At 48.0% G+C, this 16,956-nt stretch overlaps 1 protein-coding gene across 3 annotated transcripts in view; it reads left to right on the forward strand.

Moving 5' to 3' along the window:
* Positions 1-16,956, forward strand: part of CDC42BPB (CDC42 binding protein kinase beta) — a 111,852-nt gene that overhangs the window by 25,518 nt on the left and 69,378 nt on the right. For all 3 annotated transcript variants that reach the window (XR_014243301.1, XM_082387408.1, XM_082387407.1), the window contains exon 2: positions 15,817-15,908. Coding sequence is in view for 2 of the 3 variants with exons in the window: in XM_082387408.1 (XP_082243534.1) it covers positions 15,817-15,908 (92 nt within the window). In the remaining variant the exon portion in view is untranslated. The remainder of the gene's footprint in view (positions 1-15,816; positions 15,909-16,956) is intronic.

The raw sequence follows: 16,956 nt of genomic DNA on the forward strand, positions 1-16,956 counted from the left end.
AAGGCAGTCTGTATGTTTATCAATATAGTCTATTTATCAGAGTTTTTACTCAAAATTCAGTAGAGAAAAATCTGGAAAAACTGAAGAAAAACCATTGAGTAAAATCACTAATTCCACCCCCCCCCCCATAGTAATAAAGTGCTAGTGAGGGTGCATGGGGAGGGAGCCTGACGCAGGTGGGCAGGCCCTTCAGGGGAGTGACACCGCCAAGCAGTGGGGCCTAGCCATAGAAGTGTCGAGTGCCATTACGTTCATTTTAATTTAGTTTATTTCATTTAATTTTTTGGCCTCGACACAGGGCACATGGGATCTTAGTTCTCCGACCAGGGATCGAGCCGGCACCCGCTGCTTTGGAAGTGTGGAGTCTTAACCACTGGACCGCCAGGGAAGTGCGATGTTCATTTTAAAGAAATAGCTGTATTCTGTGGATTGCTTATTGAAGCTTGAGACATTTATCTTTGTAACCCTAGAGTCATGGTTTATTGTTAGCATCTAAGCCAGTGAAAGTGACCTTTTTATTTACAACCTCTGAGATGTCGGTAATACTCATCCCATCCCCATCCCTATCCCCTATCCCCCCCCTCCCCTCCCCCTCCCCCTCCCTGTGCTGTTGGGCTAGTTGATCAGTGTGATGTGAGCACAGGTTTGGAATAGATCGACTTCTCCTCCATTCCAAAATGAGTGGGGTTGCGGCTTGCGGGATCTCAGTTCCCCTCCCAAGGGACTGAACCCTCGCCCTTGGTAGTGGAAGCATGGAGTCCTAACCACTGGACCACCAGCGAAGTCCTGTTGTTTTTTTTTTAACGAAACATTTGGTGAAAATGAATTCAAACATCTAATCCATGCTTTTTATTATTATTTTTTAAAGCAGCAAAGCTCTTCAGAGTTGTCTATTCTCACTGTCTTCACTCCCTCTTCCCATTCTCAAACTCAGTCTAATCAGACTTTCGTCCCTCACCACTCCCTCAAAACTGCTTTTGTCAAGGCCACCTGTGGTCTCCACATGGCAGAAACTGCTTAATTCTCAGCGTCAGGACGGAAGTCCTGGCTTCCTGCGCACCGTGCTGGCTGTTCCCCCAGGCTCCCGGCTGCCTCCTTCTCCCCATTCTCCTCGTACTGAAGCTCCCTAGGCTGTCCTTGGTCCCCTCCTCTACTCCGCTAACTCCCTGGGGGACCTCTTCCAGGCTCCTGACCCTAATGCAGTCGTGTACCGAAACCCCAGTTCACAGCCCCAGCCCGGGCTCCTCTCCAGAATCCAGACTCGTGCACTGGCTGCCGGCTGCCTCCTGGGCATCTGCTGGACACCGGCAGCTCACCCCGCAGTCTGCCCGGTCCTGCTTTCCCCACCTCACTCATTGGCAGCTCCCTCCTCCCAAGTGCGTAGGCCAGCGCCTTGGATAATTCTCACACTGCACATCCAGTCCAGCAGGAAATCCTGTTGGTTCCACCTTCAAAATATAGTCAGAATCTGACTGTTCAGACCACTGTCACCATATAAATTGTAATTCTCCTCCCTGCCCCACCACACTCCCAGTTTCCCTGCTTTTTTTCCCTTTTATCCAAAGGGCTTACTATTTTCTGTATAATCTACTTGTTCCTTATATGTATTGTTTCTTTTCTGTCTTATTCCACTAAAATGTAAGCTTGATGAAGTTGGGGATTTTTGTTTGTTCACAGATTTATTCCTACTGCCTAGAATAGTTCCTTGCAAACAGTGGGCGCGTAATAAGTATTTGTTTAATTGATTCTGATAATTTTGAAACGTGTCTATAAAGCCCTTTGGGTCCTTATTGATTAGGTGGTAGTCATTGTATCATTGACAACAGCATTTATATACAGGATTGCAGTTTACAAAATGCTTTCACATATTCGTTTATTCAGCTAACACAAATGCCAGTCACTGTATCAGACCCCTGTACAAAATCCGTGGGTTCCTTGCTCTGGCCCCCAAAAGAGATAAAGATGCTCTGTCTGTGTTCACGTTGGCTTGTCCCACTTTCACGGCCAGATCTTTCTCCACATCCCTACATGTAATTTATACTGGGTGTTCTTTCGGATGCTCTGTGGCTCCCTTCTCCCTGCCTCTGTTTGCTCAGGCTGCTCTTTCTAAATCACTCTGCTGATGGATGTGTGCATACACCTCTCTTCCTCCCTCTCTCCCTCTCCCTCTCCCTCCCTCTCTCTCCTCTCCCTCTCCCTCTCCCTCCCTCTCCCTCTCTCCCTCTCTCCCTCTCTCTCTCTCTCTTTTTCCTGTCTAATACGGTAGCAGGACTTTAGGGTTGCTTTTAAAAGCTGTGTCCTCACAGAGCTTTTACTTGTTTTTCCCTCTACCTCTATCCTCACATCTCCCTTCAAAAAAAGCAAAAAAGATTGTAAGTTCCCTCCCTCATACCCTCACAGGTGGTTTCTTTTCTCTCTCTTTTAACAACTTTATTGGGATAAAATTCACAGACCATAAAATTCACCCATACAGCTTTTTTCTTAAAATTCTTTATGGCTCTTACCTTGCTCACCCATGTGCTATATTCAGTGTGTTTCTGTCCCTGCCCTCTGCCAAGCCAAGGGGACTCTGAACTGCAGGGAGTCGGCCTTGGTAGGGGTGCCCAGTTGGGCTTTCCTCGGTAAGTGAGGTTTGAATTGAACTTGGACTGGAGGCCTGCGTTCCTCAGATCTTGCAGGGCGTGTTAGAGATGGAGAAAAAGGCGGGGCCCTCCCGCAGGACAGACCAGAGGGTCGCTGTGAGATGAGACTGCTTACAGCAAGGGGAGCATGCCAGCCGGCAGGTGCTGCGCCCGGCAGCGGGCCAGGCGGACGTGGCGAGGACCAGCCAGCCTCACCTCTGCCTGCCCACGGAGCTGGGCCTTTTCGGATTCACCCTTGTGGTGAATGATTCCAGATGTTAAAGTGAAATTTCTTCAGAACTGTTGCATTTGAAGACCAGTGTAGTAAAGAGGGTGTGGGAGACTTACGGTTTGAAGAAAAACTACAGAGATGGCTGAAAGGCCCTAGAAAATTGAACAGTGTTGAAAGGAACGAGAAGCTGTGATTGTTGCAGTCGAGAAGGAGAAGCAATTTACCAGATCTTTTCACTCCATGATTGGGTTCTTCTTCGTTGGTAGAAAATTGAGTGAAAGACAAGCTGCCATATTAAATTATGAAAAAATTTTTTTAAATTTATTTTTTATTGAAGTATAGTTGAATTACAGTGTTGTGTTAATTACTGCTGTACAGCAAAGTGACTCATTTATACATATATATACATTGTTTTTCATATTCTTTTCCATGATGGCTTATCACAGGATATTGAATATAGTTCCCTGTGCTGTACAGTAGGACCTTGTTGTGTATCCATCCTATATGTACCGGTTTGCATCTGCGAATCCCACCTCCCAGTCCATCCCTCTCCCTCCCCCCTCCCCTTTGGTAACCACCAGTCTATTCTCTATGTCCCTGATTCTGTTAAACGACGAAAATTTTTTGGGTTAAATTCTGGAATGGGGTACATTAGAGGGTAACAAAAACCTAAAACTTTTTCCCCCTTATATCTGTCTTGCTAGTGTAATGCCAAAGCAGCAAGGTAGCTTAGATGACCTCTTACGGGAGGTTTACTAGAACTGGCCCTTCTGACAAGTCCTCAGCACTTTCTAAGTTGCTCTCCGGTGCCTCATTTTTCTCCCACTAGATTATCTAAGACGCGGAAAGGTGAGACAGCATTCCCCATCAGTCCCAGAAACCTGACCCAGTGCCCTGAGAAGACACAGGCCTGAGGCACCACGCCAGCTTTGGGTTCAAGAAGCTCTAAGGTCAGGGTGCAGCTCCAGTTTTCTCACTCTTGAGATGGGGGTGATGCCGCTGAGCTTGCAGGGCGGCTGGCGCTGGGGGGGGATGGCAGTAGTAGCTCACGTCTGGTGCAGACTCAGGGCCTGCTGTTGGTGGCCACTCCGATGCTGGGTTCAGCAGCAGACACGCTAGGAAATGCTCTAAATCAGCGAGTTACTGTTCCGCATTCACACTCCGCGTAGACTTTGCCCTCTACCTGTCGTATTAAAATGAGGTCAAACAAAACAGAAAGAGAACTAAAACTCTTACATCAAAAATTCTACTTACTACAGAAAAAAGTATGAATCTCTTAAAAGGTTTTTGTCCCATTTTCTCCAGAAGCAATAGGGTGATATATCTGATGGTGGTCTTTCAGGCGTGTCTTCAGCTCGTGTGTTTTGCCAGTCACTGTACTGTAATTAGTGACTTGCCTTTGGGCAAGTTGGGGAAGCAGAGGCAGCTTAAAGGCCTGACCCGAGGGGGCCTATCACAGTCTCTGCCTCAGACATAAATTTCACTTTAGTTGACCCTTTGTGTTTCACCTTTATAAAGAAGTTCTTAAGCGGGGCATCACTGAAGAAAAGTAGCCATGTGTGTGGAAACGTGACGGTCATCACAACAGTCAGAACGCCGTTCCACGCCTTCCACGAGTCACAGCTGCTCTCTGGTGCATGAGGGGGAAGCAGTAGAAATGCTGGTTAAGGTGGAAGGTCAGTGATGGCTTATTCACCAGGGATGGGGCAGGCAGAATGGACACTGTGGGGTGGTCTGGACCTTGCAGGTAAAATTTCCCTCCCTCCGCTAATGTAGCAGGTCCAGCAGCAGCCCTGCTGTGGAAGGCGTGCTCGTGGGTTACGTTACACCCTCCTCAAAAGAGACCCTCCTCCCGGGCTGCACGGGGCCCTTTTTGGGGTACTTGGTTTACAGGGCTGCTGAGTGGCAGTTACTAAGTGCTACCCAGGTGTCATCTATGTGTAACCTGCCTGGTAGAGCTTGTTTGTAACAAGTGTACCTTCTTGGTTGGTAATTTAGCTGGATGCTAGGATAATTTGGGGTGGTATAGTTTACGTGTTAAATATGACTTAGAAATAACTGATTAGAATACAGTGTCATCCAGTGATAATGACAGTAGCTGCCGTGTAATGAGAACTTACTGTATGCTGGGCACAGTGCTCAAAGCTTTGTGGGGATTATCTAATTTAATACTCGCGGTGACTTCTTGGAGGAGCGCTGTTACTCTCAGTCAGCGGGTGAGGAGACAGCCTTGGAGGTGCCAGGGAAATCTGCCAGGCTCGCGCAGTGGCCTGGTGGTGTTTGGGCTTAACACGGGGACCCAGGGCGGTTGTGGTTGACCTGGCTGTGCGGGTGTGCTTTCTGCTGAGTAACGGGACGTGATCTTGGGGGAGCCTTACCCCTCCCCCGCCAGTTTGCTAACCAGTATTCATGCTGTACTTTTGATTTTTCTTTTTCTTAAATTTAGAATATACATATATAGGATGTCTCTATGATTCACAGAAGAAATGGCCTGGAGACTAGCTGTCTCATTGGTGTAAACATCAAAGCGTAGTGCTGTCATCTGTTTGTACTTGTGTGTTGCATTTTTCTGACTTGTATACAGATATCCCCTACTCATCAAAAATTAGGTTTCTGCCACTTCGCTTTTATGAAAGACCTACCTGTTTTTGACAACCAAGAGAAATCCTAGGACGATTTCCACTTTTAGGAAAAAAGGCAAAGAGTGAAAATGCCGGTCAGTGTGTATTTTGCTGAGTGCCGTTACAGAGGCAGCACCCTCAGCAGTGACAGGGGCCCCCGCCAGGCTGCCTCCCCGGGAACCACACTCGGCATCTCCCCAGAGCTGTGCACTGTGTCTGAGAGCATCTCTGCTTTGTCTCTGTGCGTCAGTTAGCAAGATGTGTCTATCCTAAGGTGATTGCTTTGCTGCTTTACTCCAGTTTGGCTTAGGAAAGGTTTCCTTGGAGCACTCTACTTTGGGTAGCAGGAAATCTGGATGTGATGATGTTGGCTCTTTCCTATTGTGCTGTTGTACACTGGGTTTTTTTTTTTTTTTTTAACAAAATGTATATTTGTATTCACATCAGCAAGGGAGTTGGCTTTCTTTTATTATTATTTATTATTATTATTATTTTGGCTGCATTGGGTCTTCGTTGCTGCGTGCGGGCTTTCTCTAGTTGTGGCGAGCGAGCTTCTCATTGCGGTGGCTTCTCTTGTTGTGGCTTGCGGGCTCTAGAGCTTAGGCTCAGTAGTTGTGGCGCACGGGCTTAGATCCCACATGCTCCGCGGCATGTGGGATCTTTCCGGACCAGGGCTCGAACCCGTGTCCCCTGCACTGGCAGGCGGATTCGTAACCACTGCGCCACCAGGGGAGCCCCGGGAATTGGCTTTAGAGAAGAGGTGTGTGCGTGAAGGTCACTCACTTTACACAGGTTCTTTGCTTTGACAAAGGAATCCCAAAGGGCAGCGCCACGGCAGCTCGTGGGGGAGACCCGCTGTCTCTGGGTCACTACCTCCTTGATCGGAGGCTTCAAGTGGGATGTGCCGCTCTCAGGCAGGAAGGCAGACAGTTCTAACTGATACCCGGTAGTGAGGCAATAGGATTTTATTTCAGTAATGACAAAGCAAGATGGACCAAATGAAAAGGAATTGAGAAAAGCAATCGATCAACTATGGAGTGGAGGCAAAGATGCAGGAACACGTGACTGACCCCCGGGTCGGTCCCAAGCGGGGTCTAGGAAGGCTAACCGCCTTCACATGACGGCAGGCAGGCTGTTGGAATGAGATGTTTCCTGGTTTACTGTTGACTCGGTGCAGCTTCCTCACCCGTTCCCCACCCCAGCTTCTCAGATTTTCACTGACTCAACCTGAACCTCACTTGTCTTGTGAGTCACAGTATTAAAGGGCTTCCTTTTCTTTCTTTCTTTTTTTTTTAACATCTTTATTGGAGTATAATTGCTTTACAATGGTGTGTTAGTTTCTGCTTTATAACAAAGTGAATCAGCTATACATATACATATAAGGGCTTCCTTTTCAATCCTCTAAAATCTTAAATTGCATTAAGTTAAAATCAGTGTTTGTTCACTTCACAGCATTGTCGTTCCTGATATCAGCTTATGTGGAAGAGTTCGTACTTGGAGAACTTTATTTGGGAATTAATAGGGCTTCTTGGAAGATTCAGCTTTCTCAAACTGATTCATATAGTGAAGGATTTGTGACGGGCTCCCTATGAAGGATCGTATTCTGTCAGTTAACAAAAAATCTTAGTTATTAAAACAAGTAAAACCCATTTAATGTAATTTAAGCACATTTTTCAAAAACTTTATGGTGGGTGTTATTCTTCCATAGGTGTATCAGCAATCCGAACTGTGAGAACAGATTTCAAGCCGTCTTGGAACTATGAACTCCTTCAAAGCTGGGGCTGGTGGAAGAGTGTTTGCTTTTCCTGCCACGTGCTGGATCAAGACGTGGCTCTTGCCCTGTATTCCTGGGCCGTGGGGAGTTCATGCCGTGGGTGCTCAGCAGGGGCTGAGTTCGTGTCTGTCTGCTTCATTGTCCTGCCTGTGGCCACACGCCTGGGTCCTTGGGGTGCTGTGCCTGCCTCTCCTCCCTACACGAGACGCCTTGCAGAGCTGCCCGTCACTGTACCCAGCCAGCGGGGGGTGGGGGTAGTTGCTACAGGCAGCAGAGGGTCTCCATCATGGGGGGGGCAGGGGGAACTTCCCGGGATCGGAGCTGCTGTTCGCTCGGGAGGGAGGAGAGCGGCCCCTAGTGTCCTCTGCATGTCATTTGGCCTTTGGGCTCCCATTTCCTCATTAGTAAATGTACTGTTTGGACTGGATAATCTGAAAGACCGTTTCCAGTTCTCCATGTGTGATTGCCAAGGGGCTGAGGCCATGTCAGGAGAGAGGCTGGGTGATGCCCGGGTCCGGGGGGAGGGGGAGGCCACGCAGGGCACACGCGGAGGGGAGCGGGCTGAGCGGGCTTCCCGCTGCCCTCGGGCTGCTGCCCTGTGACACAGCCCTCTTTCCTGACACGGCCCCTCCCGGGCACTCCTTCCAGCCTGTCTGATCTTATTTCCTCTCTTGATAAACAAACCAAAGGTAGGGCGGGGGTGGGGGGGGGGTGGGGGCAGTCAGTTTCTCATTTCACAACTGTTTTCAGTCAGTTTCAGCCGAAGATCCTCCCTCCACCCCCAGTGCTTCCTGGCAAAGCCTTTTCCTGTTTAAAGGGAACACTGGACTCCCAGTTTTCCCTTGCAGTTGGGACCTCATATTTGCCGGTGGTTGCCCTTGATTGGTTGATTGATTCATTGCCTTTATGGAATCAAGAGAAGTTTTATAGGGGACAATCTTGGGTTGTAGAAGAATGAAGAGATTAGGAAAAATTTTCTAATTAAAGTTTAGCTATCTAAGGGCTAAAGCTTTATTCAGTCTTTTTTTGGTGGCAAATAACCCAAGGTTTTGAATATATTCTTACCTTAGAAAAAAGTAAAAGCCCTCCCAGTGGAGAGAGTAACCTTTCCTGATGACTGGTTGTTGAGTCAGCCGTGCTTACTGCGTTCCCTTTTGTGTTCCCTGTCTGTGTCGGGGCTTGCGAGGCAGCGGTTAACCAGGTGGAGGTAGACCGTGCCTTCCTGGGCCCTCCCGTCCAGCGGGGAAGATGGCAGTGAGCAGATACACGTGCGAGGCTCACTTATTAGAAGGCTAGCAGGCTCCTGACCTAGTCACCTGGCTGGAGCCAGGGACCCCGGGGACAGTAGCAGCTGGTGGGGGAGATGGGGGCGGGGAGGGAGTATCCCACCCAGGGTTGAGCGAGGGCCTGAATAGCTGAAAGACGGGTGTGGTGGGATTGAGGGGAGCACAGGGGCGACGCGGGGCAGGGGGGAGGCAGGCAGGGCCCAGACCTGCAGCAAGCTCTGTGAGCATTTAGATGCTATTGAAGAGCCATGCAAAACTGTTGAGGAATCATCAGCAGGGGAGTGATGGGATTGTGTTGATTTTGGAGGAGATGGTACCGTGGGGCTAGAGGGCTGGAGAGGTGGCGAGTGGGTGGAGGAGACCAGCTGCAGGAGCAGGGGAGCGATGGTGGTCTGCATCGGAGGGACGGGGATGGGGATGGGGGGGGCTCGGGGAATGGTCTGAGGCTGCAGCTGCAGGTCAGGGTGTGTGTGGTGCGGGACTCCGAGTGGGTGTCAACCCCACAGTCGCTGGACTGCAGAGTCCCGCAGGGCCAGCCAGTGGGCCTGCGCCCGCTTCTCTGAGCCGGAGGGTGGCAGTGCCCGTCTGTCCGCAGCATGGTGTCCCGGTGCTGGCGCACTGTGGCGTCCCAGCCAGTGTTTGCTGACTCGGCAGCTTTTTGTTGAGGGCGTGGGAAGGAGAGGTCATTTTACTCTTTCTAAAATTTAGAATAGTGATGTTGTCTTACTTCAAAATCTACCAGTTCATTATCACCATGAAAAGCAAACATTATTTTAAGCATTACAGCCGATCTGTTTTCTTCAAAGCTATCCATAATGTCTGTCTTCTAATCTTAATATAAATGATATTTAAAATGAATCCCTAATGGTGTTTTGGTGGTTGTGGTTTTGCTTTGCATCCTGCATGTTTTAAGAGTGTGTGACAAGCTGTGTTGCACCCCAGTGGATATAATTCATAAAATTTTGCCGATAACGTTTTGTATTCTGAGGAGCATTGCAAGCTCTAGGCTTAGTGGAGGAGCATTTATGCTTTTCAAGTGCTGCTGCCCTGCTTCCTCCCAGTAAGCTCTAGCTCCAGTTTCCTAGCCGTAGCCTGGTTCTCTCCTCCCACCCACCCCCAGGTCAGCTGGCTGTTCTGAAGGGATACTTTTTTGAAAACGTGAAACAGCAGTAGAATCTTGTGAGAAAAATCAGTTTGGTCTGTTCACTGTCTCAGGCTCTGCAGCAGTAACTGTGAAGTGTCTCCATCACTGCTCCCTTCCCCACCCCACCCCATCATCCCTGGGTCTTTCCACATGAGTAAGTGGCACCCACTCATCAAGTTGCCCAGGCTCGAAACCCAGCAGTCATCCTGGAGTCTCCTCTTGCTTCACCCATGTCGCAGGTGACTGCGCCTCCAGAGGGAAACCGGATGCGGCCTCCTCGGGGCTCCAGGCCCGACACCCCGAGCCCCGCTTACCTCCTGTGGGAAGCGGCGTCCCCCAGCTCTCCTTCCATGCTTGCCCTCATGGCCTGTTTTCCAAATGGCGACAGATGATCTTTAAAAAGAGGTTAAAAACTTTTTTGGAAACAGTTTCAAACTTACAGAAAAGTTGCAAATAACAGTATAAAGAAGTGCCTCAGGGAGCTGAGAGTAAGTTGCCTGCATGGTCCCCCTCCCCGCTGAAAGTTTGGCGTGTATTTCCTGCAGCCCCGGCTGCTCTCTAGCCCCAGGTCGGGAGTATGACATTGACACAGAGCTAGCAAGGGATCACCCAGCCCCAGTCTGCTGTTCTCTTGTAGCAGAGGAGCCTGAGAACCAACGCTCACTTGACTTCCGTGCTGTCTTCCTCTCTCCCTTCTGTGGGGACTCTGGCCTCTCCTGACTTTCATGACTGAAACCGTTGCGGGCCAGTCATTTTGTAGAATATCTCTTCAATTTAGGTTTTCCTCCCGTTTCCTCATGATTAAATTCAGCTTTTATAACTTTGCCAGGAAAATCACAGAGGTGACACTGTGTTTTTCTCATTGCGTCCTTTGGGGTGGCACGCACAGTCTCACCCTGATCGCATCACTCTGATCGCTTGGTTTAGGTAGTGTCTCCCAGACAGCACTGCGCAGGCACCGTTTCCTCTGTTTGATCAGCAAGTATTTCGTTTGGATGTACTTTGAAGCTATGTAAATATCCCATTTCTCATCAGATATTTTAACATTGATTTATTTAATATCAGTGTGTACTCCTGATTTTGTTTTATTTAGTGGGCTGGATAATCTGTGACTATCCGTATTTATTTTGATTCACTCCCATTCTTTGAGCGCTTTCTTATTTTCGGGCACGAGAAGATGTTCCAGGCTCACCTGCGCTTCCCTGACCCACCTCTGGACTTGATGGAGGTGTCCTGGTCCCTTAGCTGGAGAATGGTATTTAGAAACCAAGATCTGTCACTAGTGATGCCTCTTGCTGCTCGGGTGTTGCCGCCTCCTGGCCCTCTCCAGAGGCAGAGCTAGGGCTTCCGTATGTGTGTGCACACCCATTTATGTCTGCATCTTTTCTGCGTCCACATAGTGAAAACCACGAGCTCACACTGATACCTCCACTTCTAATCCAGTGCTGTAGGGTCTGTTCTCCCTTTTTCGTAACTCCCTCTTCTGACAGTGAGGAAGCTGGCCCCCGTTATACTGAACCTGTTTACTGATGTGATCAATCCTTCTGTATGTAACAATCTCCTGTCCCCGCACGGACGTCCTCCTTACCCCAGCATCACCCAGTTTGGGCTCCGACTCCTGTTCCCGTTGGGCTCTGCCTAAAGGAGGCGCTAGAGGGAGACGGGGGTGGGGGTGGGCCTTGCAGCTTCCTGCCGGCTTCCCTCCTCTGTGGCACCTTAGCAGCCAGCCTCCTCCTGGCAGGAAGTGTCTTCTGGTAGTGGGCAGCTGCTCCCGGTTTGGGCATTTTCCCGCACTTGCAGAGACCCCAGCATTAGCTGGCGAGTGCCCCTCTCAGCTCCCTGGGTCCCAGCCCTTAGGGCCCGCCTTTGTGCTTAGAGACCCCAGTAAACGGCAGCAGCAGCCAAGCCTCAAGAGTTTCAGCTGGGCGGGGCCCTTGGCCCAGGTTTCACAAATCCCAGCTTCTGCCTTTGGTTCCCCAATCCTAAGCCTAGCATTTGCTTCCTGCACCTGCTGTCTCATGATAATCCAGTGCTCCCTTTTAACTTTTTTTTTTTAAGTCTTTATTGAATTTCTTACAGTATTGCTTCTGTTTTATGTTTTGGTCTTTTGGCCGCCGGGCATGTGGGATCCTAGCTCCCTGACCGGGGGTCGACCAGGGACCGAACCCTCACCCCCTGCATTGGAAGGCGAAGTCTTAATCACTGGACCGCCAGGGAAATACCCCCTTTCAACTTTTTTGGTTACCTAGTTAACAGTCCTTTCTGTTATATTTTCTTCAAATAACTGGTGTGGTTTCTGTCTGTTGACTCTACCCAGTCCGGATGGTGCGGTCACCTTGTATTTGTGTTGACACTGATTGACACCCCATTTGAAATGTCACTCTTTTTCCTTTTCACGGGTGTAAGTCCTTCCGTCTTTCTTATTAGTCTTTCCTGTCAGAGTGATTTCATGGCCTCTCAGTACTTGTATGGTTCGTGGGGTGGTCTGCTGCTGTGATTTAATTTTCTATTCTGGTTCTAGCTAATGCAGTCTTAATGATTTTTATATAGCACTACAATATTTTTACTGTATCCTCAGAACTGTTTGAAAATATTTAATATTTTTCAAAAATAATGCTTTCCTTCTGGATCCTTTTTAGTGCTCTCTATTTTTAAACATTAGGTTTTGTTCACATAGTTGATTTCCTGTTGTTTGACTCTTAGTTTCTTTATCTTTCCAAGCTTTCATTTGGGGTGTTTCCATAGTTCTTCCCCCGTTTATCAGACTGGCCCTGATAAAGCCGTGTTCATGCATTTCAGGGAAATTGTACAGGGCTGTGTAAAATGCATAAGCAACAGAAACAGGTTCTATAAAAAGAATAAGAGAAAAACTTGTCGAGGAACATCAAGTAAGACAATTGATGTGGAAAGAAAAGATGAAGAGAAAGCTAGCCAGGTCTCATCCGCCACAAGGGACTGCACGCTTCTCTGCCTCAGCCCTCACTGAGGTGGGAGGAGGGACTTTTTGCCTGTTTTAGGGATGAGAAAACTTAGTCACAGAGGAGCAGATGACTCTCCTAAGATGGCACGGCGACCAGGTGTCCCGCGTAGGACTTGACCCTCTTGAGTGGAAGGAAGCCAGGGCTTTTCCCTGGGCCCCTCCTGCCAGATCGGGCAGGAGTAAACAGAACTGGATAGCGTGTCGTTGGACCACTTACATACACACAGATCGCTACCACTAGAAATTAAGATAAACACTTCACACCGTGCTCCAACGTACTCTGAACAGCAGATGAATAATGGGTTGACTATTTTAAAAAGCCATTTGGCCAAAAATAGGATTGACTGTCAGATTGTTAACGAGTCATAACTTTCTAAGCCTTATTAATAAGAAAATGACAAAGGAAAAATGAATTTGATTTTATTAAAAATGATACTTTTATTGGAAGTAATAATTGCTATAAAATAAAAATAGCATAGTTCAGATGAAAAGAGGCAACAGAATGGAGGAATAGTGTTTACAGCTGTTAACGTGTGACAGAGCCAAAGTAAAGCGCTTACACAGTTGATTAAAAAACATCAAGATGTGATTAATGAGCAAGTGTCATGAATGGATAATTAACATCACGGGGCACAGCCGGATGTGGCAGAACACCGCCTCGCCAGGCATCAAAGAACTGCTGATTTCAAAGGAAGACGAGACGTCAGTGTGTGGCTGTGAGGGGGGTGTGACTCAGGAGATGCAGCTTGGAAGGCAGGTCAGGAACCAGATAGAATGTTAGCGCCCTTTGGAGAGTCCTGGAGTTTCATCCTCAAAATTAATTTAAAATAGTAAAAAATCTGTGTGCATGAAAAGTTCATTGCAGATTTATTCACCGTAAGAAAATAATATAAAAAAACATTTAACCTCTCCATTCAGTAGACACAATTATAAATTGTTGGTGTGTCAACTTAGTGAAATATTACGCAACTGTTAAAATGTTAGTTGAGTGGTATAGAAACATGAAAAATGTAAGAAATGAGATAAAAGCAGAATACACAAAAATAGCTATATAAACATTGACCGTGTCTACGGTCAGGGGCTGGAATGGGAACATGTGAAGTTAAAGTGGTTCATGGCACAATTATGGGTGGAATTTTCTTTGATTTCCATGGAAATTGCTGTTTGATTTGCACGTTTAAAACAGTGGCCAGCAGGTTTCGTGAGTCTTTGGGATTTTTGTAGAAGAGTCCGGAATGCTGTGTTGAACCCTTGCCAGAGCGAGTGTTTCGGCAGTGTACACCAAGTGTGATCGTGACATGGGTCCCTCACAGGTGAGCGGAGCGGCATCATCTCCTTCCCAGACTCGCTGTCCTGGTGGTGGTTTGTTGGGATTGTTTTTCTTCACAGTAAAATGGAAGGTACCATTTTGCCTTCCATGGAAGGTTCCCCCAGAAGATGCCAAGAGAGGTTGTGATCTTCAGTGGCTGTTTAAAGTCTGTATTTCCATGAGGATTTTTGGGAATGGATATTTTAGGTGATATTTGAAAGAAAGATGAACCATAGGTGACCTTTAAGTTCTAGCTCAAGGGTTTTCTTTAGCCTGGCTTCCCCGCCCCCCGCCCTAAATAAGTCAGGGCCTGTGTGTTCTGTTCCCTAATCTCTGTGCCAATGGGTATTTACCGTTCTTGGTGCCTATTAATAGGCACCAAGAACCTTCTGGTGCTCTGGCTTTTGTTCCTTGGATCATTGAACCATGGTGGTCAAACCTTGGTGGTACTAAGCAACTATTTAAGGAGAAAAAAATTTGGAGTTAGATTCATAATATGGAGCTCAGTTAGAAGCCCAGAAAATACCGGATTGCAGGTTTGGGGGGAGATAATTGTAGATGCACGTGTAGTTACAAGAAACAACACAGAAAGAGCCCTGGTACATTTTGCCCATTCCCCCCACCATGGGAATGTTGTGAAGCTGTAATCGTGGAGGATTTGAAAAAGATCTGTAGAGAACAAATAAAAGTCTGCATAAACATAGGGATTTAGATCTGAAGGTGGAAAGAGGAGAAGGTGTAGGAGATGTCACGGAGCGGCTGCTAGACCGAGGGTGGGTGCTCAGCGCTTGGGTGCTGCTTCTGGAGTCTCACAGCGCGGGGCTTCTGGTCCTGGGGCTGCTGTGACTAATTACCACCAACTAGGGGCGTGAGGTCGCAGAGATTTTTCTTCTCACAGTTCTTGAGGCTGGAAGTCCAGAGTCAAGGTGTCAGCAGAGCCATGCTCCTTCTGAAGGCTCTGGGGAGAGTCTGTCCCCGTCTCTTTCAGCCTTTGGTGGTGGCGGCAGTTTTTGGCGTTCCTTGCTTGTAACTGAATCACTCGAATCTGTGCCTCCATCTTCACGTGACTTTTCCCCTTTCTGTGTCTCTGGTCCGGATCTCTTATTTTTATGCAGACGCCAGTCATGCTGGATTTAGAGCCCACCCCATTCCTGTTTGTGACTCCATCCTAACTTGATTACATCTGCAGAGACCCCACTTCCAAATCAGGTCGCATTCACAGGTTTTGGGGAGACACTGTCCAACCCAGTCCCTTTCCACAGAAAGTTGGCTCGGTTTTCTTCTTCCTGAAATGTGGATGGTCATGGAATGAATCTCAAGAACGTGTGTGCGGACCTCGTGGGAGCGGTGTGGAGTGCTGCTCCCAGCCCTGCCCCCGGTACTGTCAGGGGCTCTGCGCGTCTCTCAAGGGTGGTTGCCCGTTGTCGTGGAAACGCCTTGTGTCCCCCCCCCCCAGCTGCCCTGTGGCCCTGAGAGCTGGCAAGTGGTGCCCAGAGCTCACGGACCTGGTGAGCCGGTGCCTGTGCCGCCCTGCAGAGCAGACGGGTGCCCAGCGGGGAGAGCTCAGCTTTCATGATTTTTCCAGGGGATCTTTGTTGTGATGGTATTTGTTATAACAGATATTGAAGTACAGGTGCCAGTATGAACATCCACGCTAATTTGGCATAAATACCGACTTCCCAAATGTTAATGACTTTACAGATATTAAGTGTCTTAAAAAGTATTCATTCATTTAAAAAGTAAAGTTTTTTCTAAAGAAAGTGTAACTTAATGGAATGCCCCAATCAATTAAATTTTTATCTGTTGTCAACTTATTAAAGTTGTTAATTTTACTTTTTTTAACTTGTAGCTAAACCATTTACACAACTGGTGAAGGAAATGCAACTTCATCGAGAAGACTTCGAAATAATTAAAGTAATCGGAAGAGGTGCTTTTGGTGAGGTAAGATAAACTTATTTTTGTTCATTTTGCCTAGCAGCTCCCATCAGCAGTTTTAGGGTCCTGTACATTGATTTTGGGACGAGGTAATTATTGGTATCATTTGGAGAGTTCTTGGTGGATAAAATCTGAAAGATAGAGTTAAGAAGAGAAAAAACAAAAGCTGGTGACTGGTGAATTGCCCTGAAAATTGTCTTGACCAAAATAGTTCTTTCTGACAGATAAGTTTTTAAAAACATCCGTTTGTCAATCAAAAAAAGTCTTGGCTGCGGTTTTCAGAAAAAATACAAGAAGCGTTGCATCGGAGTGGTGCTCACTGTCGTAGCTTGCCCACCGTCCGTCAGTCCTCACGCGGTTGTGAGTCCCGCCCCCTGTGTCTGGAGGAGAACAGCTTGTGCACCTGGTCCTTGTGACCCGCCCTGCGCGGCCCCCCGCTCCGCCTGGAGCTGCTGTCCCTCCTGCCGGCTCCGAGCCCAGCCCGCCTGGGTGTGTTTACAGTCAGGCGCTTGACTGAACTACAGTAACTCCTCTCCGTAGGTTTTGCCTGTGGCGCGCCCAGGCTGCGGAGCTGTGCGTGTGGGTTAATGAGAGGCTCTGTGTCACATCCAGCAGCGCGTGTGCTCTGTCCAACACAGCCCTGCCGGACGTGACTCTAAAGTGCTGCAGAGTGGGAGACAGCATTTGTCGTGCACGGCGTACACTTCATATTGGGCAAAATATACGTGGAAGAAAGCAAAGCAGGAATTTAACGAGATAGCTGCTTTGTTCTGAAGTAGCTCAGGAGTGGAAACCAGGCCTGTGATCTGTCTTAGAAAACATCTCAATATTTTTGGTGATTCTTCTGCTACCAGCACCTGATGACAGCCCTGCTTTATTTGCAGGGCTTCAGTAGAATACACCAAAAGAAAACATTCCTACGAAAATGCTTTCAAAATACTCGAGTGAGAAAGCTCTGGCCTGGCTGAGTGAATGTGGGCAGTTGTGTGTTGTGCCCTCATTTCTTCCTTGGAAACTGCCCTGACCTCAGATCAGACCCCAGCCCCACGCTCTG

Source organism: Balaenoptera borealis (genome assembly GCF_965194805.1).
Source record: "Balaenoptera borealis genome assembly, chromosome: 3".
NCBI classification, from domain to species: domain Eukaryota; kingdom Metazoa; phylum Chordata; class Mammalia; order Artiodactyla; family Balaenopteridae; genus Balaenoptera; species Balaenoptera borealis.